The sequence below is a fragment of the Phacochoerus africanus genome, chromosome 4 (assembly GCF_016906955.1).
Source record: "Phacochoerus africanus isolate WHEZ1 chromosome 4, ROS_Pafr_v1, whole genome shotgun sequence".
Classification (NCBI taxonomy): Eukaryota; Metazoa; Chordata; class Mammalia; order Artiodactyla; family Suidae; genus Phacochoerus; species Phacochoerus africanus.
Window position 1 is genome coordinate 9,748,017 of NC_062547.1, and position 26,191 is coordinate 9,774,207.

The 26,191-nt window shown below is 54.3% G+C and overlaps 3 protein-coding genes across 4 annotated transcripts; 2 read left to right on the forward strand and 1 right to left on the reverse strand.

Annotated features, from left to right (window-relative positions):
- Nucleotides 1-921: 921 nt before the first annotated feature.
- FADS1 (fatty acid desaturase 1) lies at nt 922-14,174 on the forward strand. 2 transcript variants are annotated; one of them, XM_047775553.1, is made up of 12 exons: nt 922-1,224; nt 3,379-3,489; nt 4,070-4,267; nt 5,085-5,186; nt 5,286-5,414; nt 9,457-9,517; nt 11,198-11,274; nt 11,970-12,067; nt 12,295-12,391; nt 12,616-12,695; nt 12,803-12,928; nt 13,261-14,174. In XM_047775553.1, the coding sequence occupies exons 1-12, from the start codon at nt 1,033-1,035 to the stop codon at nt 13,310-13,312; spliced, it is 1,323 nt and encodes a 440-aa protein (XP_047631509.1). In that variant the 5' UTR covers nt 922-1,032; the 3' UTR covers nt 13,313-14,174. The 2 variants fall into 2 exon arrangements, with proteins under 2 accessions (XP_047631509.1, XP_047631508.1); XM_047775552.1 differs by lacking the exon at nt 922-1,224 and adding an exon at nt 2,781-3,093.
- Nucleotides 14,175-17,151: 2,977 nt separating this feature from the next.
- On the reverse strand, nt 17,152-21,969 carry FEN1 (flap structure-specific endonuclease 1). The gene is made up of 2 exons (XM_047775554.1): nt 21,765-21,969; nt 17,152-19,055 (listed from the first exon to the last, which is right to left on the reverse strand). Exon 2 carries the CDS (start codon nt 19,032-19,034, stop codon nt 17,892-17,894), a length of 1,143 nt encoding a protein of 380 aa, XP_047631510.1. The 5' UTR covers nt 19,035-19,055; nt 21,765-21,969; the 3' UTR covers nt 17,152-17,891.
- Nucleotides 21,970-22,137: 168 nt separating this feature from the next.
- TMEM258 (transmembrane protein 258) lies at nt 22,138-25,768 on the forward strand. Its single transcript, XM_047775562.1, has 4 exons — nt 22,138-22,222; nt 24,099-24,208; nt 25,058-25,194; nt 25,658-25,768. Exons 1-3 carry the CDS (start codon nt 22,220-22,222, stop codon nt 25,182-25,184), a joined length of 240 nt encoding a protein of 79 aa, XP_047631518.1. The 5' UTR covers nt 22,138-22,219; the 3' UTR covers nt 25,185-25,194; nt 25,658-25,768.
- Nucleotides 25,769-26,191: the final 423 nt, after the last annotated feature.

Consider the following 26,191-nt stretch of genomic DNA (forward strand, 5'->3'; position numbering starts at 1 on the left):
GGAGTGGCGATGCCTCAGCTAGAAGACCCAGGTTCTTCACACAGGGCTTCCCAGAGGTCTGGACATGCGGGGCCACTTTCTTTTATTTAAGAATCTCAGTTAATTGAAAAAAGAACAGAAATAAAACACCAACAAGCAATAAAAGGCAAATAGGAAAATTGCGGGGCATTTTAAATGTTACATTGAGCAAAGTAAAGCATTAACCACCCCCGCCCCACCCCCAATAAACCATAATTCTGCTTTACAAGATAACTGCCAAGGGTTCTCAGACTGCTAATTCCAGCCGCACAATTGGTAGAGCGGCATGGCGAGGAGGCGGGAGTTCATCAGGTGGCTCTCAGGCGGGTGGGCGTCTGGAGACTGGCGGGGACACCCCCAGCCCAAAGACCAAGCCCGTGGGACAGCCTCCTGTCCACCACGCCGTCACTGAAGCCTCCAACTTCGAACCTCGCGAGGCTGGCAGGCTTCCCTGGCCTCCAGGCGGGCTCTGCGCCCACCCACTCAGCTCGGCCTCTGCCCCTCGCCGCAGGCGGAGCCCACGCCTACCCTGGAAGCCCAGGGCGCCCCCGCACTGGGTGCCGCCTCCCCCCCACCCCAACCTCCGAGCCTGGCCCGCTCCCAAGAGCCTCCACAGGAACCGTTATTCCGCCCGCGACGCCCCCTGGGAGCAAAAGTCGCCAAGTCGGGAAACAGGATCCCTCGGCGCCCCCGGCTGCGGGCCCGCGAGGTGGCGCGCGTCCCCGTTCAACGCCAGCCTAACCCGACCCTCCGGCAGCGGCCGCCGGAGCGGGGTAGGCGGAGGGCGGGGACTCGCTCCCCGCGCCACGCGGCTGGACCAATAGGAACGCGCGCAGCGGGGCTCAGCTCCCACCGCCTTGGTTGCTGAAAAGCCGGCGCGCGGACCGCGGGCTCAGGGTGCGCGCCAGCGGACCGGCTCCCCGAGCACGCGAGGCCGGCGCGCGCTGCCCCGCGTGTCCCGTGCGCGCTCCTGACCGCCCCAGCCCGGCTGGCGCGCGGCATCTCCTGGCCCCAATGGCCCCTGAGAACCCGGTCCAGGGGCCGACCCCGCGCTTCTTCACCTGGGAGGAGGTGGCGCAGCGCTCGGGAAGAGGCAAAGAACAGTGGCTCGTGATTGACCGGAAGGTGTACAACGTCACCAAGTTCACCCGCCGGCACCCCGGGGGCTCCCGGGTTATCAGCCACTACGCGGGGCAGGATGCTACGGTGAGCGCTGCCAGACCTGGGCATGGGAGGAGGCAGGGTCCGGGGCCGGACACTCGGTGCGCGAGACAAGAAGTTTGGCAGTCAAGGCCGAACACTCACTAATTCCAGAACAAGCCGGGAGGCGCTGGAGCGTACCTGTTGCTAATTGATGGGGTGTGCTGCGGGCATGGGATGCAAGGGCAGGAGTGAGCCTGCGAAAAGTGGAGTCTGGAGTCTGGGGAGTGGGAATGGAGGCCGGCAACGTGCATACCAAACAAAGGGCTGAGCCTCGGGTCGGTACGCTCACTATGCGGCCCCGAGTCTGCGGTTTTGAGGCGTGGGCAGGCCCCGAACCGGGGCTGGGGTGGGGTTGGGGGGGGAGGCGGGACCCCGGGGCCTCCTGTACCGCCGAGACCGAAGGAGGAGGGATCAACGGCAAAGGGAGGGATTCCTTTTTTTTTTTTTTTTTTTAAGTCTTTTTAAGGCCGCACTGGTAGCAGATGGAGGTTCTCAGGCTAGGGGTCGAATCGGAGCTGTAGCCGCTGGCCATAGCAACGCCAGATCCTAGCCGTCTGTGACCTACACCACAGCTCAGGGCAACGCTGGATCCTTAACCCACTGAGCAAGGCCAGGCAGGGATCGAACCTGCGTCCTCATGGATGCCAGATTCGTTTCCGCTGAGCCAGGATGGGAACTCTGAAGAGAGGGATTCCTGACCTGGCTTGGTGGCTGGGAGGGGGCCGCAGCCGCGTCTGGAACGAGTGTGCCCGACAACACTAGCGAGCAGGACAAAGAACGAGGGAACCGCTCTGAGAGACACAGCTGAGATGGGAAGCCACCTGGCACCCACTGCTTTGGGAACCCCTCCACTGGGTGAAGACGAGAGGGTGGGTGGGGAGGGGGCCACTGGCCGGAGAGGGCTAGTGCCTGCTCGCGCAGAGGAAGGAATGAGAGCAGCGGGCTGAAAATGGGGGCCTGCATTAGTGTACACTTGAGCGAGGAACCCCGGATTGGTCCTGGAATTCTGTGGGGAGGTCACTCAGTTTCAGGCCACCAGGGTGTCCAGCTATTCGTGGCAGCGGACAGCTGTATGCATTCCTGGGCCGAAGGCTCAGTGCGGGGTCCGCATCCTGCCTCACTGGGCCAGCGCACACCCCAGGCGGCATTCTACTTCCCTCTCTAGACAACCTGTTCTCAGAACTAAAGCACCTAGCATCTCCCTTCTGGGTTGGAGAACTTGGGACCCAAAGGTTGGAGCGTTCGCTTCACTGAGACCCCTCTCCCGATATCCTTCTTCCCATCCTTTGCCTAGCGGCGTGACCCCTTACACTGTCCCCAGCTTTCGCACTGCCATCCTGGAGCGCGCCTCGGGCCGCTAAGGCTCCCGTTAGGTCGCGGTGGAGCCTAACCGGGTGAGGGCCCGCCCCTCCTTCCGACGCAGCAGGCGGGAGCTTGTGCTTGTCTCCCTAGTGACCCCTGGGGAATGCAGGCAGCGGTGAAGGTGTGGACTAGCGCATGCGTAGATAGAGCCAACGCCGGGGCTTCCTGCAGTGTGATTTGGGGCCGGGGCCGGCCGTGGCGGGACCGCGATTGGTCCGGATGTGTGGTGCCACTGGCCGCCGGCTCCGCCCTAGCTCCCTCCTCGCTGCTGGCTTCCCCTTCAGGGCCTGAGGCTGTCCGACTTTGAGGATGTCAATTTCTTTAGTCTTTGAGGACCCCCTTCTTGCGTAACCAAAATTAGCACCCTGGGGCAGGCGGGTGTTCAGAGTGGGAGGGGAAAAATGGAGCCCCACCGGAAGCAGCGCAGAAGGAAGGGGGAGCAACGCAGTTTGACACAGGGAGTCGCCTTCATCACACTTTATGAGACATCCAGAGGAAAGACCAACTCAGGCAGGTCTTTGTGTGGTCCCCCTAGCCGTGCTTCCTATGCCTTGGTGGGGTACCCTTCTTACGAGAACACAGATGCTGGGTGATCCTAAGCTGTGGACAGCAGGGGCGGGTCTGAATACCCTCAAAGGGCAGCTGCCGGGAGGGAGGGTGGTGTCTTTTTGAACTAGGGTACAGCGTCCCTGCTGGATCAGGAGGACGGCTTTGGGTGTGAGCGCTCAGCAAGTCGGAGGCAGGGGGGGCAGGGGCGGACTGTCTCACTGTTCTGCCTTCTCCCCATCCTTGCAGGATCCCTTTGTGGCGTTCCACATGAACCAGGGCCTTGTGAGGAAGTATATGAGCTCTCTCCTGATTGGAGAACTGTCTCCGGAGCAGCCCAGCTTTGAACCGACTAAGAATGTGAGTCCCTGTTTTGCTGTTTGGAGACCCTGTGGTTGCTGAGGGGCAGAGGGTAGAAGGAAGGCCTAGATATGTTAACAGGCAACTAATTAGTAGTTCTTGGGAGTCTTGAGAGCCCTGCTTCTGCATAGTCACTGGGCTGAAGGGCTTTCGAAGCCGGGGTTCTCACAAGGCCTCCACCACTACCATTGCCATCCTCAATAGGAAACCTATCTATCTATCTATTGAGCACTTAACTCGGTGCCAAGCGTAATATAATACTCACACATTTACAGACAAGAAATCTGAGGCTCCGAGAGGTTAAGCAACATGGCCGAGGAATCCCCCTTTAGTAAGCAGCAGAGCAGGGTCTTGAAGGAATGAATTCTGTTTGACTCCAAAAACCACATGCCCTTAGACTTGATCCCACAGCATCTCCTCCCATCATCCTTCCTCACCCTTGCTGTGTCTTTACCTAGGACTCTGGACTTTTCTCAGCTCCTTGGTGGGAGGTCCTTGAGCTTAAGAGGGTCCTTGTTTCCAGCTGTGTTGAGTTACATCTGGGGCAGATAACACCCTCGCCCTCTCCGCCCTTCTACAGAAAGAGCTGACTGATGAGTTCCGGGAGCTTCAGGCCACGGTGGAGCAGATGGGGCTCATGAAGCCCAACCATGTCTTCTTCTTAATGCACCTGCTGCACATCCTGCTGCTGGACGTCACTGCCTGGCTCGTTCTTTGGCTCTTCGGGACGTCCTTCGTGCCCTTCGTCCTCTGTGCGGTGCTGCTCAGCACAGTTCAGGTGAGAGCCCTGGGCTTATCGAGAGCACCACTGGGCTCAGCATCCGTGGAAGACAGTTCTTTGTATCCCTCAGGAGGCCAAGAAGCCCTCTGAGCAGGGCAGAGCTGAGGACAACACAGGAGCTTTGGTGCAGAAAGAGAACATATGTCTGTGGCTTTTTAATTTTTTTGGCCGCACCTGCAGCATACAGAAGTTCCAGGGCCAGGGATCCAACCTTCACCACAGCAGTAGCCCAAGCCACAGCAGTGACACCAGATGAGCCACCAGGGAACTCCCTGCCTGTGGCTTTTCTCTGCTCATCACCACATGTATACCTTCATTTCTCTCACTGCCTCTCCAGCCCCTCCTCCCAGGGTCCCCTTCTTCCTGTGGAATTTCTTCTCGGAAACTTCATGTTCAGATTCTGCCACAGTGCAGGTGTGCCGAGAGCCAAGATCCTGGCTTCTCGGCAAAGCACAAGAGCTTCCTCCCCAGTGCAACACTGGAGTGTAATACTTGGCTGCCAGAACTCATTTACTAAGCCTTCTTTCCTGAGTTGGTCATGCGCTGTCCCGTTCAGTAGTCTGGATGTTCAGTCCAGTGGAAGTCACAGAACTCCAGAGTTGGGGACACTGAAGAGCAGGCAAGGACAGCGATCCACCTCAGCTCTCCAGGGAGTTGGTGGCAGAGCCAGGGTCGGGACCGAGGCCTCCTGACTCCTTTCCTGATGTGCACAGGCCTAGGCGGATGAAGGAAGACGGGGAGGCTGAGTGCCTGTGTTCAGTGAGAGGGATGCTGGGCTGGTGGGCCTCTCTCAACACTCACCTTTGTCGCCCAGGCCCAGGCTGGCTGGCTGCAGCATGACTTGGGACACCTGTCCGTCTTCAGCACCTCTACGTGGAACCACCTGGTACATCATTTTGTGATTGGCCACCTGAAGGTCAGTGGGACAGGGAGGGGCTCTCGGAAACTCCAGTTGACGGGCTGCCTCGGGGAAGGGGTCAAAGGGCTTCCACACTCACACCCCGATTTTCTGTAGGGGGCCCCTGCCAGTTGGTGGAACCACCTGCACTTCCAGCACCATGCCAAGCCCAACTGCTTCTGCAAAGACCCAGACATCAGCATGCACCCCTTCTTCTTTGCCTTGGGGAAGATCCTCTCTGTGGAGGTGAGCAGGGGATCGGTGAAGGTATCAGGCAGGTCTTTGTGAGGTCCCCTTAGCCAGGCTTCCTATTCCTTGGTGTGGTACCCTTCTTACTGGAACACAGAGGCCCGGTGATCCTGAGCTGTGGACACCAGGGGCAGGTCTGAGCACCCTCAAAGAGCAGCTGCCTGGAGGGTGGGGACGTCTGTCTGAACTTGGATGCAGCCTCCCTGCTGGATCAGGAGGGTGGCCTCGGGTGTGATCCCTGCACACGTCTAGGGGGGCCGGGCTGGCTGGCCGTGTGGAAGTCATGGGAGGCCACAGGCAGTGAACGAGGTTTCCCAGGACAGTCACTTGTCCTTCCTAGCGAGTTCAGGTCAGCAATTAGCTACTGCAGAAAAGTACAACATGCTGCTGAGGATCCAGAGAATGACCAGACTGCTGTGCTGAGCCTGCTTAGCCTTGAAGGCGAGGAACAGCCCTCCTTGCAGGTGCTTTTTAAAAAGTCAGCCCCCTGCCCTTGGTACACCTTCTTCCTCTTACACTGGCATCCGACTGTGTCACAGTCTTCCCCTCCCAACACCTAAACTGGCTCACTCTCCTCTGCTGCCCATTGCCTAGAAGATTCCCTGAGTAATTCTTCCCACCCCCACACCCCCACACCCTGATCCAGGGTGGTCAGCATTGGGTTTGTTATCTGAGGCTGTGAGCAATTATAATGCAGCTGCTAAAGAGTTCCCACTGTGGCTCAGCGGGTTATGAACCTGACTGGTATCCATGAGGATGCGGGTTCAATCCCTGGCCTTGCTCAGCAGCTCGGATCTGGTGTTGTGGTGGTTGTGGCGTAGGCTGGCAGCTGTAGCTCCATTTCAACCCCTAGTCCAAGAACTTCCAAAGGCTGCAGGTATGGCCCTAAAAAGCAAAAATAATAATAATAATTATATATATATGTAATAATTATTACTATATATATAAATTGTATATATAAAATAATTATATATAAATAATAAATATTCATATATAATAATTATATACATAAATAATAATTGTTATATATCAAAATAATAATTATATATATATATATAAAATAATTGCAGCTGCTAAAAGATGAATGCCTGGAGGTGGGTGGAGATCTGCGAGACTTTAGTGAGCATAAGGCAACAGAAGGGTGTGAATGGCCAGTGGAAGTCTGAAAAGTTAACTTAAAACCCCTTGTCCCAAGGCTCTGGGCTGTAGTCAGAGTTCTGCCAGGTCCCTTCTCCAACTTTGACACGTGATGACATTTCAGCATGCCAGGAATTAAACTGTCGTTAAATATATTTCGGTTCCAGTCATGAGTTCGAGAGAGCCCAGCTCTCCTCTCCTCTGACCTGAGAACCCTGTGGAAGGCTCTGGCAGCGCTGACTGTCCGAGCACCGGGAGCCCCTACCTGGAGGCTCAAGGTCCTCATTTTCCCACTTCCTAAAAAGGGACTTCTGTGGGTTTTGCTACATGCCCAACACCGCAAATGATGAGCCAGCCCTGGCCTCCCCATTAGAGGTGGCTCCTTAGAGGGCAGTGTGGGTTTTTTATCAAGCAGAGCATGAGGCTCTTGGTAGCGCTTCTGTTGTCAGTATAGAGGATTAAAAAAAAAAAAAGATGGGAGTTCCCGTCGTGGCACAGTGGTTAACGAATCCAACTAAGAACCATGAGGTTGCGGGTTCGGTCCCTGCCCTTGCTCAGTGATCCGGCGTTGCCGTGAGCTGTGGTGTAGGTTGCAGACGTGGCTCGGATCCTGTGTTGCTGTGTCTCTGGAGTAGGCCAGTGGCTACAGCTCCGATTCAACCCCTAGCCTGGGAACCTCCATATGCCGCAGGAGCGGCCCAAGAAATAGCAACAACAACAACAAAAAAAGACAAAAGACAAAAAAAAAAAAAAAGATGGGTATCTTAGGTGGAAGAGAACCTTCTCACACCACTGTCTCAAAGAAGCCTCTGTTGCTTCTTGGTACTAGGGTTTTTAGGAAACTCCTATCTGCTGACACTAAAAATAGAGAATGATCTGGGACCAAAATAACTTCTTTGGGGGGGGCCTAGTTATGAGGCTGAGGATAGGCTGTTAGTAAATGCATGGGCTACAGGCTGCTTGACGCTTCAGTTTCAGTTCAGTCTCACTGGGTCCAATTTGATGGAACATCAGTCTCTGGGCCGATCCACCTCAGTGCCTCCTGCTCTCCAGGAGAACAAGGAAGTGTGGGGGACGCCTCACCCTAAGTACAACTTTTCTGGCCTCTGAGAGTTGGCATCTGATTGTCATTCAAGGAGGCAGCCAGTGGAAGGGCTCCCTTCCCTAACCGCCCCCAAATAAGGAGGCCAGAGTTCTGCCCACCCACCCCACCAGACAAGACAGGTGCTGCTCCTCCAGCTTCCTCCTCTCAGGTAATGCTGCTGGGGATGGGACAAATTCACCGAAACCTCTGGTTCATCACAAGCCTTACTGCCTCCAAAGCACATCCAGTTCACCATTCGTCAGCTTCATCTCCTGGGCCTTCCTACAGCACAGCTCATGGCAACACCGGGTCCCTAACCACTGAGCGAGGCCAGGGATCAAACCCGCATCCTCATGGATTCTAGTGGAGTTTGTTACCACCGAGCCACGGCGGGAACTCCCAGAGTGACTCTTTAAAGCGCCAAGCAGATAATCACACACCTGTGGAAGGTGTTCAGGGCCTCCCATCACCATTGGAATAAAATCCAGGCACTCCTACTGAGCCTTCTGAGGGCTTTCTAAGGCCCTACATGATTCAGCCATCCCCTAGCTTTCTGGCCTTATCAACCACTCTCCTCTGTTGCTTATATTCCCAGCTGCACTGGCCTTCTTCCTGTCCCTCGAACATCCCAGACTGGTGTTCCCTCTGCTTTAAGTGTCATTGCTGGCTCCTCAGGTCTCAGGGCGGCTGTATCTGACTGCCCAGCCGAAACGGGCATATTTTCCTTCACTTTGTCATGTTTTCCTGCTTGTAATCTGTGCTTACCTTGAGCTCTACAAATTTATCACCAGCTTCCTCTCCTCAGATTATAAACTCCACGGGGTGGGGGTTGGGTGGGGCATTTGGGGTTATTCTCCTCTGTGTTCTCATACCCGTGTGTGCAGTGCCCGGCACATGGCAGAGGCTCAGTAAATACTTGTTGAATGAATCAATTAACATAGAAAGACTGCTTCATGTAGCAGAAGTGCCTTGCCCGGGATAAGGTCTCAGTAAGTGACCTGTCAAGACAGTGGGAAGAATCATGAAAGAATGAGTTGGCATTCTGCCCTGGGGTAGAGTTCCTCCTGTGCCGAAGTCATCTGGCCACCAGAACTGACAGGAGCGTGAGCAGCAGCAGGAGCCATCAGACAAGGGCATAGAGCTTTGCTGTCACATTTCCATGCACACACGCTGGCAGCCCCAGGCTGACCGGCTGGCCTGGCAGCCCCATCTGGTCTCTACAGCAGGGAGGTTTGCAAAATCACCACCACCCATGGGGGAAAAACCTTGCCAGAACCTTCAGGTTGCCAAGTTGTTCTTGGTATTCTTTCCACAAATGTTTGCCAAACTTGGCTTTCAAGGGATTTTATAAAGTTCATGTGGAAGTCTGAAGAGACTGAAGGATTTTTCTAGACAAATCAGGGCCGGATGTAGAGAGGATGCTGGCCTGTATAGGGGCAAAAATGGGTGTCCACGGAGCCCTTGATGTCAAAAAAAGTACCAGGTGGAGAAAAAAGGAGGGGAGGGGGAGGGACCTGGAAGGCTGGCAGGGGTGTCTCCGGACGGATGCGGGAGTCTCTGCAGGCTCTGTGGTGCGCATGCTCCGTGCAGGTGCAGGCCGCCGAGCAGCATCCACGGTGTGGCGCCGCACTGGGCTCATTGCAGCCCCAGCTTCGTGTCCCAGGGGCTGGAGGGCAGGCTGGGCCCGCTGATAGTGCCAACAAGCTGCCAGCCCCTGCAGCAGGCCTCCGCTCCCGGGCAGAGAAGAGCCAGGGTCACAGGGGAGGGGAGAGGGTGACTGGCCTGTGCGCGCTGACCTGAACTTGCTTTGCTTCACAGCTTGGGAAACAGAAGAAAAAGTACATGCCATACAACCACCAGCACAAATACTTCTTCTTGAGTGAGTGTCCTCCTCCCACGCTGGGGGCTGCCTCCGCAGGGGCTGCTGAAGGGATGTGAGGAGGTCATGGCCCTCCAGGGGTTCTGGGGTTCCAAGTGAAGACTGCGTCTGGAACCAGGGGGCAGTCTTCCTTCCCGAGGGGCAAAGGCAAGCGTTATTAGGCTAACGTTGGGTCACTTGTGCTGGGGGCAAACCGGGTCCTCTAGCCCCACCCTGTCTTCCTCAAAGGAGCCGAGCGGTGGGGGACCATCCAGATTAAGCCTGAAACCTCACTTTAAACCTCTCAAACAGAGACCAGGGCCAAAGTGACCCAGTAGGACACGGTCCAGTCCCCAGGGGGACAAAGGTAGACTAGCTGTGGGCGGACGGGACCCAAAAGGAACTGAAGAGGAGAAAACATTTCTGTGGTTGTCCTAAGCTCCTTCTGAAGAAGTCTGTATATTCCCAGCTTTAAAAGTCTCCACAATGCCTAAATTCTTTAAAACTCCTTTAAAAGTTCAATTTTTTTCTTAATTTTTACTTTATTTTTTTGGGTCTTTTCTAGGGCCACACCCGAGGCACATGGAGGTTCCCAGGCTAGGGGTCCAATCGGAGCTACAGCTGCCAGGCCTACACCAGAGCCATAGCAACTCGGGATCCAAGCTGTGTCTTCAACCTACACCACAGCTCACGGCAACGCCAGATCCTTAACCCACTGAGCAAGGGCAGGGATCGAACCTGCGTCCTTGTGGGTACTAGTTGGGTTCGTAACCTGCTAAGCCACAACGGAAACTGTTAAATTTTCATTTTTTCGTTTTATTTAAATTCAAAATTTTAAGGGAAAGGAGGGAATGATTCCGTTGATCCCATTTTAGTTCAAAGGAATTTATCTTAACTGCCTATTACCAACCATCCCTACTGGAGAAAGGGGGAGGGGACTGAAGGGCAGAACAGAAATGATGGGAAGAAGGGGGGGTTAGAATCCTTGGCACACAAGGTAGAAGCAGCGTGGGTGGGCGCTGTAGTGCAGGGCCTTAGAGGTAACATCGGCCCTGCAGGGAAGGGATGCGGGGGGAAAAAAAGCGGGCCGCACGCAGGCGGGAGCCACTCCAACTCCTGATTCTAAGAGAGGCTCCTCCTCCCTTTGCCACAGTGAACTCCTGCCTTTGGGCTGCTTCAGGTCAGGTGCATAAGCTCCACCCCTCATCGAGGGAAGTGAGCTTTCAGCCCCTGAAGGATCGATCAGCAGGGTTCCCCCTGCTCCACACAGACACTTTCCTGTTCCTGTCCCTTCACCCGCAGGCGAAGCCGCTGAAACACAGGGCAGACAACCTCAAGAACAGGCAGAGAGCCAGGAGGGGGGCCCCTGGCAGGGGCTAGGCTGCAGACAGGGCAGCTCTGGGAGCACAGCAGGTTCCACGCATGGAGCTTGTTTCCCCTGCTGTCCCCTCCCCCTGGAGAAGGATGCCACGTTCCTCCTTCAGCCTCCCGGGAGATTTTGCTTTCTTCGGGCTTGCATTCATGCCTGTCTCCAGTGCCACTTGGTTCCAGTGGTCTGAGGTGTGCCAAGGCAGCTGGAAGGGCAGCAGGAGGGGGCCAAAGGGCAGCCTTGTGCTGGAGGCCATCTATCCAGCACCAGCTGGCCCTTCAGTGACCCTCATGCTGCTCACACCTCCTCCCCTGTCTCCGTTTCCTCCCCAGTTGGGCCCCCAGCCTTGCTGCCTGCCTACTTCCAGTGGTATATTTTCTATTTTGTTATCAAGAGGAAGAAGTGGGTGGTAAGTATCCATGGCCCCCAAACCCCATGTACTTTAGGTGGGATGATTAGGGCTCAGTGGGCAACCTGTCACCTGGCACCCTGATTCATTCAGCGAGTACCTCCTGAGGTTACAGTGGCGGGGATAAAGCCAGGTGCCAGGCAGGGGATGGAGAAGATGAACGGGATGGCACCTGCTCTCAGGGAACTTCTGATGAGGCAGGCTGTGGTTCACACTAGAGAACAGGTGCAGGCAGAAGGGATTCCAGAAGGGGCCTGACTGCTTTTGGCTGGATGGGAGGCATCAGAAAAGACTTTGTAAAGTCACTTCCAGCTGGCCTTGGAGGACAGGCAGAGGTGGGGGAGTGGGGATGAACTCTCAGCAGAGAAGCGGGGGATTAAGGGGTGAATTTGGCCACTGGACGTGTGGTGGAGGCCTCGGGGGTCGGGAAGGTGTGATGCAGAAAACCGATTGGCAGTTTGATCAGGGCACTGGCAGGGACAGAGTCATTTAGCAGCATGGGGACAGGATGCTGGATGGAGATGGGCTGGGAGGAACTGGAGGCAGAGAGACCTGGCCTGCGAAGGAAACAGGCAAGGAGGGCTGGGGGGAGGGGTGCAAGAGGGGTGGAGGGCATGGCTGCTCCACACAAAGAAACGGGTGCCGTGAGAGGAGAGGCACTTTGTGCCATCTCAGTTCTCTGCCTGTCACCGCAGGACTTGGCCTGGATGACGTCCTTCTATGTGCGCATCTTCCTCACTTATGTGCCACTGTTGGGGCTGAAGGGCTCCCTGGGCCTCCTCTTCCTGGTCAGGTAGGATCTGATGGGGGAGCAGGGACCGGCGCAGAGCAGCAGAGGTTGGGGAGCGACCAGTTTCGGCTGGGGCTGGGGCTGGGGCTGGGGCTGGGCTGCAGCGAGCGGGAGGCGCTCCTGGCATCAGCTTGGGAAGGTGGCCGGGCTGGAGCAGTTATCTGAGGGGGGGTGAGTAAGAACGCAGGGCTCTGCTTGCACTGATTTTGTCCGGGTGCCATATTCACCAGGTTCCTAGAAAGCAACTGGTTCGTGTGGGTGACACAGATGAACCACATCCCCATGCACATTGACCACGACCGGAACGTGGACTGGTTCTCCATGCAGGTGAGGGAGTCACTTGGAAGGCCTGGCCATAACACAACGAATAAAAGGGGCAGGCACCAGTAACAACAGAAGGTCCTAAATCTTGCCTCATTAGCGTGAAGCTTCTCTCCTGGCACCATGTGGAGAAGGGAGGCACCAGAGACAGGCCAGCTTTGCCTGGAGAGGGCTGGCCTGGCCGTCCATCCGGTACCCAGAGCCATGCTCCCCCTGACCTTTTCCTCCAGGTCCGGGCAACGTGCAACGTCCACAAGTCGGCCTTCAATGATTGGTTCAGTGGCCACCTCAACTTCCAGATTGAGCACCAGTGAGTAGGGAGACCCGGGAGGCAGGGACCTGGGGAGGGTCCACACAGGAGGGGGGGGGGCAGGCAGAGAAGCTGGAGCCACTGACTGCCCCCTGGTCCCCCTGCAGTCTTTTCCCCAGGATGCCTCGACACAATTACCACAAAGTGGCTCCCCTGGTGCAGTCCCTGTGTGCCAAGCATGGTATAGAGTACCAGTCCAAGCCCCTGCTCTCGGCCTTCGCCGACATTGTCCAGTGAGTATCTGAGCCTGGGAAGGGGACAGGGAGGTGGGGTGGGAGCAACAGGAAGGTTTCCCCTGGGTCGTCTGGGACGGAGGTCACCCAGGCAGAGGCAGGGCGCGCTACTGGTCTTTGGCCAGTTCAGGCCTTTGCTCTTGGTGCCACAGCCCAGGCTCTTTCTCAGCAGTGAAGGGAGGCAAGTGCTCAAGTGGATGGGGCTTCCACCGTGGAGAACGGCCTCCACGCCCCGGAAGAGCCTTGCTGCTACACGTCTGGGGGCTGGCTTGGTTTTGGGGCTCCACTCTGCCCTGCCTCCCTCACCACCTGCTCCCACCTTGCCCCCACAGCTCACTGAAGGAGTCCGGGCAACTCTGGCTGGATGCCTATCTTCACCAGTAACAGCAGCCTCCCATCTGGAAGAAGAGCCTTGGAGCCAAAACAGAGTGGGGCTTGGGGACAATGCCACTACCATCCTAGTATTCAGAGGGGATGGGTTTGAGATGAAGGCTGTGACTCAAACCCCTCCCCTTTATCTTCCAGGCACGGATCTAAGACCCAAACAGGGGGGGGGAAAACAGGCAAGCGCCCCCCGGAAGAGATGTGAGAGGTCTCCTTTTCCGCTGGGCAGATGCAGATGGTCTGGTCTGTGAGCAAAGAGGGAGTCAGGAGGGTGTTAGAATAGGGAGGGTCCACTGAGCCCAGAAATCAGCAAGATGATGGTTGTTTTCCTTTTGGCCGCACTCGCGGCATATGGAAGGTCCTGGGCCAGGGATCGAATCTGAGCCACAGTAACGCTGACTTCTTAACCCACTGTGCCACAGCGGGAACTCCCAGGAAGCGATTTAGCACTAAAATTCCACTCAGGAAAGGGGGGGCTCATCCCTTTTGTCCACTTCTCAATGCCTTCTCCGCCCTCAGTCACAAACTTCGGAGGTTTGCAGGCTGGACGAAGACAGCAGCTGAACCTTCTGAGCAAGATTTACAAAGGAAGCATTAGGGCTTAGAATTCAAGGCCTGGCTCAGTCGAGCTAGGTGCGACTCCTGCCTGCCTCAGGGTCCTGGAGAAGCAGTTTTCCCACTTTCAGAAGCAAGAAAGGCAAAGGCTAGGGCTGCAGTAGTGGAGACACCTGGCCCTGAAGGATCCCGGTGCCACTGGATCTGGTCTCAGGCTCCACCCCATGTACCACGGGAGCAGGAGGTCCCAGGTCTCGCCAAAACAGCCAGCAGAGTCCTGGCCATTAAAAATCCTTTCCGCTTTTGATTTGGATTCACCTCTTGTAACCACCACCAAAGGGACAGAACACTCCTAGGCTGGGGAGGATACTTCTTGCTCCGTGGGCAAGCGGGCAAATGGGGCACTTCATCTCCATACAAACAAATGGGGGCTCCCAGCGGTTTCCCTTTGCTCCTCTACCTCTAAGTCCAAGTTTCCTAAAATAACAGTGAGCCCAAGTGCCCAAGCTGGGAGGCAGTGAATTGCCGGTCACAGGGTTCAGTCATTACAGAACATGAGGGCCCTAAGGAATTTTCTATAACCTAAATTACGTTACAGCATTGCGTTTACATAGGAGCAGTGGGTTGAAAATGACTTCATAGTTCTGACCAGAAATAGGAAGATAAAAAACAGCAGTGTGTGGAGTTCCCGTGGTGGCTCAGCAGAATCTGACTAGGATCCATGAGGACGCAGGTTCAACCCCTGGCCTCGCTTAGTGGGTTAAGGATCTGGCACTGCCCTGAGCTGTGGTGTCGGTCACAGATGCAGCTTGGATCCTGCATTGCTGCGGCTGTGCTGTAGGCCAGCGGCTACAACTCTGATTCGACCCCTAGCCTGGGAACCTCCATATGCCACGGGTGTGGCCCTAGAAATGGCAAAGAGAAAAAACAAAAGACAGACATACACGACAGAAGGGGGGAACCCCCCCTTCCCATTTGGGGGGACCCTGGTTTAAAACAGTCTTGGGGAGAACAACTCGCAGAATCGAAGAGTTCTTCACTCCAAAAGAGGTGCTGAACCCAGCCTAACAAGCCATCTGGCTTCGGGCCCAAGCTGCCCCATCTGCCCCTAGTGGCTTCCTGAGCCGAGTCCCAGTCCTCAAAGCTCCTCAATCACTGTGGCCTTCTCTCCCTAGCCTAGACCAGTGTAGTATCCCCTTGCCACAGGGGGACAGACCAGTGACAAAAACCTCAGACCATTACAAGGTAACATGAGTGATCTTGAATCCAAACAAAGACCTAAGAAAACAAGACTAGGTGGGATAAGATGCATCTGGTTATAGACTGTGGCAGAACTGACATTTAACCTTTAAAAAAAATCTCCAGTATCTATGCTTATTTTTGTTTCTTTCATCATCTTACCACTTTGCCAGAGGCATTTTGACTAGACCCAACATCAGTACCCTCGTGTGTGCCGATTCTGTTAGCATATCCCAGGGAAGGGAAACTGAAAAAGTTGTTTTGACCAGGGAGTTCCCGTTGTTGTGCAGTGGAAACGAATCCAACTAGTATTCATACGGTTGTGAGTTCAATCCCTGCCTCACTCTGGGTTGGGGAACCAGTGTTTCCATAAGCTGTGGTGCAGGTCACAGATGCAGCTAAGATCCCATGTGGCTGTGGCATAGGCCAGCAGCTGTAGTTCTGATTCGACCCCTAGCCTGGGAACTTGCATATGCCTCGGGCATAGGCCCAAAAAGCAAAAATAAAGTTAATTTTAACCAAACGAAGGCCACCTAAGAGTCCACGATGCTCTTCTTCGCCTGTTGACAGGACTCCCTGAACCTCTGCTACAAGCTACTCTACCTCTGTGGCTCTAACTTCTTTCTATGAGCTCCCATACAGACTCCCCTTTACCCAAGCCCCTTGGGCAGAGGGAGGGTCATCAAGCCCCCCTGGAACACCAAGGCACAGATGGACTGAGGAAGGAGGAAAAGCCAACCCCTTCCCGGGACACCCACGTGTTCAAAAACTAAGCTGCCTACACACACTGGCAATGTTTAGTGCACTGCTAAATCTTCCTTTGTGAGCACAATACCTTGGCGCTAGATTGCAAAGCAATGTCTTTTTAACCACCACCCATCAGAACAGCTTTCCTCTCCAAGCAAGAATATTAGAATACGCTAAATAAAATTTGCAGGGTTGGTTTTCCCTGCAGTAGTTCCTAAGTTTCTAGAAAAGACCACGCAACTCAACTTCAAAAAACAAGAGGAAAACCAACCACTCTACCTGCTACCACAGGGAACCGGACCTTAACTAGAGCTACTGCATTGGGAATGATAACCCTGTCTTAACTATCTCTGGGCCCCATCCACCATTACTGCAGGCTTAGAAGCAAATTACTTGAATCAGAAAATGGACTTCGAGTAAGTTGTGTGGCTTGCTTCATTCTGGGAACATTTGTCGACTGCTGGACAGAACAGTGAACAGACGCTAAGATCCTTGCCTTGAGGACAGAACTTTCTGTCTACACCAGTGATTTTCAGTCCCCTAGTCAGGAGGTATTGCTGGGGAGACCATATCCCATTCCTGCTTCAACCAGAGGAGCTCTTACACGCCGAGACTCCACATCTTTTCAAGATGTCACTTGAAAGACAGGTTGCTCCATCCAAAAATTTGAAAACTACTAGTCTTTAGTCTTTTACCTGCTTAACCTGTCAAAACAATGTCAACTTAAATTTCAGATCGCTTAAGTGTCCTGGATAGCTTTAAATGGCAGTAAGGGATAGGAATGCTAAAAAATTAGCAACTCAAACAGGACAGCCCCTACCAAGTTTCATCATGATTATAAAACTTTCGAAGTACAAAAACATTCCATCTCTATGAGAAATGGCAACCTGAAGTTTATGTCACAAAAGGGACAAGAAAGTGATTGCTGACTGGCAGCTTTACCAATTTATAAACTGGTAAAAGCCTGGATGCTATGAAGTAGTTGATCTAAATTGTGAGGATTTCTCAAAGGAGCTCCTTTATCTCACACAGGACGTGGGAAACTCAAAGTCCATACCATTTATTAAAACTCCTTTCCCAGCAAGATAAACTAGGCAACATCCTCTGGATGGCTCATGTACCACCCCAGCTGCTTTGGTCATTCGATGGAGCATGGCGCCATCTTGTGGCCACTGTCAAACCAGCTGCTAATAAGGCACAACCCCAGCATGCCATCCTGCGTGAAAAGGAGAACAATTTTCTATAGCCTGACGGGCCTAGGGCACCTAAAATGGGCAAACATTCTCAAGAGCATGACATCCTGGTTACTTTTATAATTTTATTGACTCTCTTCTCCTCTCTTGAAAACAACAAACAGCACATGAAAACAGCATCTTATCCAAAAGTTTCAACTCAATTCACTGCCTCTGTGAGGCCCTGAGAAGCATTCTACCACTTTACACCTCTGACAAACAATGGCAAAGACAGGGGTTTAAGTAGCAAGTTCAAGGTTCTGCCCACCCCAGGACACACAGCTGGAGATCAAATCCTCGTTGCCAACCGCAGGGACTCCAGCTCTCTGCCTATCTTGTTTTCGGTACATCTTCCCGTCTGTTTAAGGCTGGGTCTTCCTGGGGGCTATCCTTCAGGGTGGGTCAAGGCTGAGCGGGGGCTGGGTCGATGGCCACCTCCCAGCCGCCCCCGGCTGACCAGGGAGGAAATCATTTCCAGTCTTCTGTCCCCATCATTTACCCCCCTCTCCCTCCTTCAAAACTGGCTGCCCTCACTTTTGTGTAGCAATGGAGTCAGTGTCCATTACATTGCCTGAGAGGCGGTTTGAGCCTGACATACCTTCCTGAGCTAAAAAGGAAAACATACCTCTGTGGCCGTCCTGCCACGGGATCAGGTAACGACGGGAAAAGAGCTACTGAGAAGGGCGGTGCTGGGGAAGCGTCGCAGGCCCCTCCCCACCCCACGGAGGATCCGCCGGCACGAGCTCTTGCGGGTACAAGGCGGCAGGGATCTTGGGGCCAAGGAGGTACGATGAAGGGAAACCCGTCTATTTTGCCCTTTTGAGCTTCCCTGCTGCCCCGGTCTTTGCCTTCTTCTTAGCGGATCCCTTGGGCTCTGGCTCCTTGCGCTTAGCTGACGAGAGGGAGCCGGTCACCTTGAAGAAATCATCCAGGCGGCCCTGGGTGCTGCCCTGGCGGCTCTTGCTCAGCCGCCTGACCCCGCTGCGGATTCGCTCCTCGGAGAACTGCTTCTCGCCGCACATGAACTTGACGAGCTCTTCTTCATTTGGCTCGCTCCACTTCAGCTCCACAGACTCCGGGTCCAGCACCTCCGGCTCCAGGAAGAGCTGCTGGGCCTCCTTGTGGAGCCAGTTTTCCGGCACAGGGTACTTGTTGGGGTCGAGCCGACGCACGATCTCCTCGATGCTCTTGTGCTTCTGGATGAGGTCCACGGCCCGCTTGGGCCCAATGCCCCGAATGCTCTCACAGTAGTCGCTGCCCAGCAGGATGCAGAGATCCACAAACTGCTCCTGGTTCAGGCCCAGCTCCTGCAGGACCCGGCTCAGGTGGAACTCCTGGATGGGCAGCTTCTTGGCCTCACTGGCAGTCAGGTGCCGCATGAGCACGGGGCTGCCGAAGGTCAGGCAATCCATGTCCTCTGTGGCCGCGGCGTAGACTTTGCCAGCCTTCACCAGGGCTGCGCAGCTGGCCTCCGCCTCGCTGGGCGCGTCGAGGTACGGGACGCCCATGAGGCTCAGGAGATGCTTGCACTCATCGTTGTGCTGCTTGGTGACCTTGACCAGGCGCTTGGTAAACTTCTCCACCTCCTCCCCGGCGCCGGCAGCCTGCGCCTGCTGCAGCTGCTTCTCCGCCTCGGCCCGCCGCTCGCTGCGTTTGGCCAGCTCCCCCGACTTGAGCTGCGGCGGCTTGCCGTCGAAGACGTACACGGGCTTGATGCCGTTCTCCATCATGCGGATGGTGCGGTAGAACATGCCCATCAGGTGGCTGGTGGTCTCGCCCTCCTCGTTCTGCAGCACATCCCCGCCCTGGCGAACGGCGATCAGGAACTGATAGATGCTCATGGAGGCATCGATGGCCACCTTGCGGCCAAAGTAGCTCTTGATGTCATTCTCCCGGATGGCCCCGGGGGCCACGTCGGCGATCAGTTTGGCCAGTCCTTGAATCCCCATGGCAGTGCGGAGGAGGGCCGGCTACAAAAGAAAGGCAAGTGAGACAGGAGGCACTCAAAGGAAGGAAGAGGAGGAAGGGGTGCTTATTACCAGGGGTGCAGTCCCACCAACTGCATGCCTTCCGCTAAACAAATTTAGCACAACAAAAGGACCCGGGTGGGCACTGCAGAAGAAAAGAACAAGACGGGGCTCCCATCCTCAAGAAACTTCCCAGGAAATCCACTGCGTTAACACCAAGGCTTCCTGAGTATCGGGCACGCCACTCGACTGGATGCTGAGAGGACCAAGATGCTGGTGCTGTGCCTGAGGGACGTTAAGTGCAAGTGGCTGAGGTGGCAACAGGGCCAGCGTGCAGAACGGGCTAGAGTGAGGCCAGAGCAGAGGGCCCGGCCCGAGGAGTCCAGGGATCACAACGGCAGAACTGAGCCCTGAAGGACAGGCAAAGCCTGGCCAGACAAAAGCGACATGAGACAGATAAAAAAGCAACCCAAATACGCAGCTGAACGGGTGAAGTGGTGAAATAAACTCGGGAGTATCTGTCTTCTTGCCCATTAGCGAACCACACATCCGTTCCTCCTTGGTACCAGGGACCAAACACCTCCGACTCACAGTGCTGTTAGTGTGACGTGTCAACCTGTCAAGGCCACAGTATCTAGTTATTTAACTAAACACTAATGCAGGTCTTGTCGTGAAGGTATTTTGTGGGTGTGGTTACCATCTCTGTCAGCTGACTTTAAGGAGCCTGCCCTCCGTAACGTGAGTAGCCTCATCAAATCAGCTGAAAGGCCGTGTAAGAGCAAAAACAGGTTTCATGAAGAAATCCTGCCTCAAGACTGCAGCATCGGAGTTCCCTGGTGGCCTCGTGGTTAAGGACCCGACATTGTCACTGCTGTGGTGCAGGTTCAATCCCTGGCCCGGGAACATCTGCATGTCAAGGGTGCAGCCTCCCCAGAACAGACTGCAGCTTCTACTCCTACCTGCCCTGTGATTTTCAACTTTCCACTCCAGTTCCTTAAACTGGGTCTCTTTACATATATCCACATTGTTTCCTCTTTATTCTGTTTCTCTGGAGGACAGAGCAGCTGGCAAAAGTAGCATCCGAATGGGAGTGCTGTGGCTTCTGCAACACCACCTGGATCTCTCTGCAGTAACCCTTCAGCACTTCCACCTCTAACGTGATGCTGTTTTAAGTCTGCCACTTCCACATTTTCTCTCCACTGCTAAGTCTGAATTGTGAGCTCCACAGCTCCCACTCCACCCCAGGTCCCGGTGTAGGGGCCTGCATGCTGGAGTCACTCAGCCCAGAACTGAATTTCTGTGGTCCAGGCCCCTCAACAAAAGATTTCCTACAGAAGTATTTCCCCAACTTCAGTCGGGTCTAATCCACCCTCACAATTTTCTGCCACTTCCCACTAAAACCTGTACTTTCATTCACTTAATATTTTTCATGTGGACACCATCTCCTAAAAACTAAGTTGAATAAAAAGAACTCATCTTAAGTAATAATACCTGTGTTATATCAGTTATAACTTAATACTTTTAAAAAGGACGTTGAGGAGTTCCCGTGGTGGCGCAGAGGAAACAAATCCTACTAGGAACCATGAGGTTGTGGGTTCGATCCCTGGCCTCGCTCAGTGGGTTAAGGATCCAGCGTTGCCGTGAGCTGTGGTGCAGTTCGCAGACACGGCTCGGATCTGGCATTGCTGTGGCTGTGGTGTAGGCCAGCAATTGCAGCTCTAATTTGACCCCTTGCCTGGGAACCTCCATGTGCTGCGGGTGTGGTCCTAGAAATAATAAAATAAAATAAAGAGTGAAATAAAAAGGATGCTGAAGGCACCACTGGCACTGTGTGTCCAACACTCAAAGAAATAGTACACTAGGCCTTCTAATTGTTCCCACTCGTCCTTCACAGGGTTCTTTCTAAAACATAAGGGACTTACAGCATCAAGATCTTTCATGCTGATTCCCAACTTAACTTTACACTCTTAGAATCGAAGAGAAAGGCTGGTCTAAGGACGGCCCTGTCTCACTTTTGCTCGGCAGTGCCTTCCTCCCACCATCCTGAAGCCCTTTTCTTCAACGTCCATCTCACCTAGTTCTCACCTGCGAATGGCGGTGGCCTTGAACCCAGGCACCAGCACTCACCACCTCGGTAATACCATTAGGTCACTCAGTCTGTGACGTTACTAAGCCATTTAGGTTTGGTTTTCTCATCTATCAAGTATGGGAACCATGCCTGCCTTGCAGAATTACTGTCAGAGTTAACTAAGGTACCAGACAAAAACCCCTCCAACAAACGCTAGGTGATCTATAAATATTCCCCCTCCAGAACCCACTCGATCCTTCGGTTCAGGACCCAACCTGTCTGCTTTGCTAGAATGTGTACCCAGGAGCCAGTGCCTCGTTAGCCGAGTATCCCACCACCGAGGCCGACAAAGGCAGGAAGGAAAGGAATCTGGACAAGTGCAGTTCCAAAACTGTCTCTCCTCCAGGACCTAAGTCACCATACAAAACGACTCCAGGAGGTGGGAGTTATTATCCTTCTTCTACAAATGAAGAAAGAGGCTCGGGGGTTCAGCGACTGGCCCCAGGCTCACAACGGAAAGTGGCGGGCCCGCCAGATGGCGAATCCCGCGCTCCCTCCGTCCGGCGCACCGCAGCGGCCGGCCTTCTCCAGCACCCGGCGCAAAGCGGGCCCGCCGCTCTCGAGGCGCTTCCCGCGGGTCTCACCTGGCCTCTGGGACGTGAAGCCTCGGCAGCTGACGATTGCTCCTGTGTGGCCCAGGGCCGATCTCAGCCCAACTCTCTCCTCAGCCGCTGGTAGCCTCTCGCTCCGCCGCCTTCCAAAGCCCGCGCTCCCGTCACATGACCTACCGCGGCGCACAGCCTCCTGGGAAGTGTAGTACAGGCCCCGGGGCCCTCGGCCTGCTTCTCTCAAGACAAAGACTCCAGCCAGGGTGAACAGGCTCGCTCAGCGACCCGACCCTACCCTTCTCCACCACTTGCTCCCACTCCACCCCGGGACCCCGCCGGCCCCAGATCCCGTTGCCGCCCCCACCACAGGACTACAAATCCCACAATGCCACTCGCGCAGCTGCGCTTCCTCTTCCGGCTGAACTGCGCGCCTGCTCCTGCCGACGTGTTCTTCCGGTGGCGGAGCGGCGGTTTACCCTGTGCCCGGCAAAATGGTGAGAGGATTGAGAGGTGTTTCCCACAGGGCTCTGGGGACCCCTCGGGGCTCGCCCCACAGCCGGTTTCTCTCGCAGAGGCCTCAGGCGCCCGAGGTCCAGAGGGCGGGAGGCTCCTGGATCCTTCGGCTTGGGCTGAGGGGCGGGGAAGGGAAGCCCCTTGCCATAGACTCCGTAGGCTGTGGTTTTGATCTCACTAGGTTTCAGATCTCCCGATTTAGAAGCGTGGGGTGCATTTTTAAAACCTTGGAGTTTTGATTTCTGTGACGTGTATCTGGAAAGTTTTTCCCCCCTGTGGAACTCGTGCTTATCCTACACGGCCCTGGGCAAATGTCACCTTCTTGATGAAGCACTTCCAGCTGTCTCGGGCACTTGTCCCCTCTCTCTTGGGAGCTCCCACAACCTATGTACCAGCCTCTTGCCACGTGTCATGGACTTCTTTGTTATCTGCCACGCCTCCTAGTGACCACCATCTGACGTGCCTCTAGCCCTGGGATGATGTCTATTCATCTTTGTATTCCCAGTGCCAAACACGGGGCCTGCAATTGGAGGCTCAGTCAATGGCAGCGATTGTCTTTATTATTTGGGGGGGTGGGGGGGACGTACATGTTTACTGAATTGAATTCCAGTGTCTCTTAGAACAATGGGGTCAATTTACTTCTCTGGAGTTGTTATGTTCTGGATTTTAGAAGCGTTGGGCGGTGGGTGACAATGGGAGTTAACATTTGTGCAGAACTTTACGTTTACAGCCCTCTTTCACAGGCATTATCTCATAATCTGCTCTCTAACCTTGGGAAGGAAACAAAAAGCCATTAAGCAACTACTCCATGCCAGGCAGTGAGTTAGGGGCTGTGACGTTTGTCATCTGCCTTAAATCATACATCAACCTTGTGAGAGAGAGATTATTATAATCCCTTTACTGAGACTCATGTTTACTCACTAGAGCCAGAATTATAACTTAGGTCTTTTGCCTGTAGATCTCAAGATTGCTTACTAGTGCAGGAGTTGAGATCGGGGTACCAGTCCAGATTCTGTCTTCCAGCAAGGATTCTTAGCTTGATACCTACAGACATGGGTCCATAAGACTGCTCAAACCATAAACAAAATTACAAATTCCCCTGTGGTGGAGCGGGCTACGAAGCTGGGGTTGCTGCCACTGCAGAGAGGGTTCAGCCCCTGGCCCTGGAACTTCCACATGCTGCTGGTGTGGCTAAAAAGAAAAAGAGCTTTGGAGTTCCCGTCGTGGCTCAGTGGTTAACAAATCCGACTAGGAACCATGAGGTTTCGGGTTTGATCCCTAGCCTCGATCAGTGGGTTAAGGATCCGGTGTTGCCGTGAGCTCTGTAGGTCGCAGACATGGCTCAGATCCCCCGTTGCTGTGGCTCTGGCGTAGGTCTACAGCTACAGCTCTGATTTGACTCCTAGCCTGGGAACCTCAATATGCCGCAGTAGTGGCCCAAGAAATGGCAAAAAGACAAAAAAAAAAAAAAAGAAAAGAAAAAGAGCTTTTTCTTGTGTGTGGTTTTTCCAGGCAGAGTCCATACCTTTCATCACATTTTTTTTTTTTCACAGTGGTCAGTGGCCTCATGTCAAGGACCATTGATCAGGCACTTTCTGTGTCTCAGTCTCTGCCTCTCAGCGGCCCTTCTTGTCTCATTGAAAAGACAAAATGCGACCTTAGTTTGAGATATCGTTGTAATTGTTATCATTCCCAATCATTATCCTTTGATGGTGGTTCTGAAGGATTTCCACATGTCCCGGGCTGAAATGAGCTTCTAGCAGTCACAGCAGCACGAGGCTCCCTGATAACCCCAGAGGGCCCCCAGGTTGAAGTCATGGGATTCTTTGATGGCTCTGATCTCATGCCCTCCCCTAGGAGCTTGAGGCCATGAGCAGATACACCAGCCCGGTGAACCCAGCCGTCTTCCCCCACCTGACGGTGGTGCTGTTGGCCATTGGCATGTTCTTTACCGCCTGGTTCTTCGTGTATCCTTTCACTGAGTAGCCAGTGGCCAGAAGTAGCGATTGGGAAACTGTGGGAGAAACCATGCTGGATACAAGCACCCTGTCAGTTCTGTTCTAGCGCGGGGATGGGGGGAGGTAAGGAGTTGAGGGAAGGCTCTTGGATGTCCAAAGTCCGATTGTGACCTTATTTTCCAAGCCCGGGCGAGCTCAATTTGCTCTTCAGATTTTCGGGACAGTGAAGCAGAGGGCCTGGCTGGACGGGAGGCTGAGGATGGGGGACATGAAGTTGAAAACGTGGTATAGGTGTTCCCATTGTGGCGCAGTGGTTAACGAATCCGATGAGGAACCATGAGGTTGGAGGTTCAATCCCTGGCCTTGCTCAGTGGGTTAAGGATCCGGCGTTGCTGTGAGCTGTGATGTAGCAGACGCAGCTCGGATCCCACATTGCTGTGGCTGTGGTGTAGGCCAGTGGCTACAGCTCCGGTTAGACCTCTAGCCTGGGAACCTCCATATGCCGCGGGAGTGGCCCTAGAAAAGGCAAAGAGACCAAAGAAAAAAGAAAAAGCGGTATAAAGAGTGATGTGCGCAGGTGTTAAGCGATCCAAGGGCTGGTCCCAGCTTTGCTGCTCATTAGCTGTGTGACCTGAGGAAAGTAACCTAACCTCTCTGGGCTTCGTTTTCTTCATGGGTATGGAGGGGTGGTAGAAGAACCGAGTCTGGGTCATCTCCTGAGCCTGTCTGCCCAGCTGCACGGAGCCAGATCAGCCTCCCAGACAGCCTTTAGCACACACCTTTCTCCTGGAGGTGACCTGGCCCAGTTCCCTGCCCTGCCCAGTCCATCCTTTTGTTCTTCCTTAATCGCCTTGCCAGTTATGAAGTCACCTCCACCAAGTACACTCGGGATATCTACAAAGAGCTTCTCATCTCTTTGGTGGCCTCACTCTTCATGGGCTTTGGAGTCCTGTTCCTGCTGCTGTGGGTCGGCATCTACGTATGAGCTCCCAAGGGTAAGAGCACTGACAGGGTGGGATCCTGGAGAAGCTGCCTCTCTCCTGGTCCCTGATGGGGATTTGAGCCAAGTGGGGCCGCCTTGGTCTGCTCTGCATTCTCCACACTGTCCATGGCCTTGCTCTGGCTCTGGCATGTCCTGTGCAGGGCTGTGGGCGCAGGCTTCACGTGGTTCCATATCGGCCTTCTTAGCCGTCAGGCACAGTGACTAGGAGAGCCACTGGGGAGGGGCCTGGCAGGGGCCAGGATCCAGGCCTTGCCGCCAGGATTACCATTTTAGTTAGTTTCGACATTTTCAGTCATTGAAATAAACCTGGACTAAGTGACCAAAAAAGGGGAAAAAAAACAAACCTTGCTGCAGATAATCCACCAAACAAGTTCCTGAGAATCACATAGGGGCTCGGTGAGAAAAGACGATGGAAAGAAGGCTCGCTGGTCTCACTCTGATATCCTCTCTTTCAGGTTCCAACCAGGCGGCTTCACTGAATCCCTGCTTTTGTAAATTACTTGTTTTTTTTTACTATTGCTGGAATTGTCCCACCTGCTGCTCACAATAAAGGCAGACGTGTGACAGCCCTGCCTAGTGCCTGTCGTGCAGGGTAGGAGTGGAGCTGGTGATGGACCCACACCTTCCCCAGCCCCACCCCTTCCCGTTTCTCTTCTGCCCTTCACACGGTCCCTGCTGCTGGGAAGCCCTGCTCTCTGCCTGGGAGGAGGCAGGAAGGGGCTGGGTCTATGCTCTTCTGTCGCTTCTAGCACCCGCTTCTGTAGAAATCCGCACCAGCCAAGTCTGCCCTGGGCCAGTCCCCTCTTCTAAATGTAGTCAGGGACCCTTGAAAGGCTCAGCTTTTCCCTAAGGTGGCTACTTTTTATTTTGGCTGCGCCCACAGACGTGGAAGCCAGGGATTGAACCCAAAACGCCGCAATGACAATGCTGAATCCTTAACCCACTGTGGATAAGAGAACTCCCATCAGGTGGCTTCCTTTAAGCCGGGC

Excerpts from the sequence above, each read along its gene's own strand:
- FADS1 (XM_047775553.1), top strand. The coding sequence starts at position 1,033 with ATGGCCCCTGAGAACCCGGTCCAGGGGCCGACCCCGCGCTTCTTCACC. Across the intron at positions 1,225-3,378 it reads ACGCGGGGCAGGATGCTACG|GATCCCTTTGTGGCGTTCCA; the intron begins GTGAGCGCTGCC and ends CCATCCTTGCAG. Across the intron at positions 5,415-9,456 it reads GGAAGATCCTCTCTGTGGAG|CTTGGGAAACAGAAGAAAAA; the intron begins GTGAGCAGGGGA and ends TTTGCTTCACAG.
- FEN1 (XM_047775554.1), bottom strand. The coding sequence starts at position 19,034 with ATGGGGATTCAAGGACTGGCCAAACTGATCGCCGACGTGGCCCCCGGG.
- TMEM258 (XM_047775562.1), top strand. Across the intron at positions 24,209-25,057 it reads TTTACCGCCTGGTTCTTCGT|TTATGAAGTCACCTCCACCA; the intron begins GTATCCTTTCAC and ends TCGCCTTGCCAG.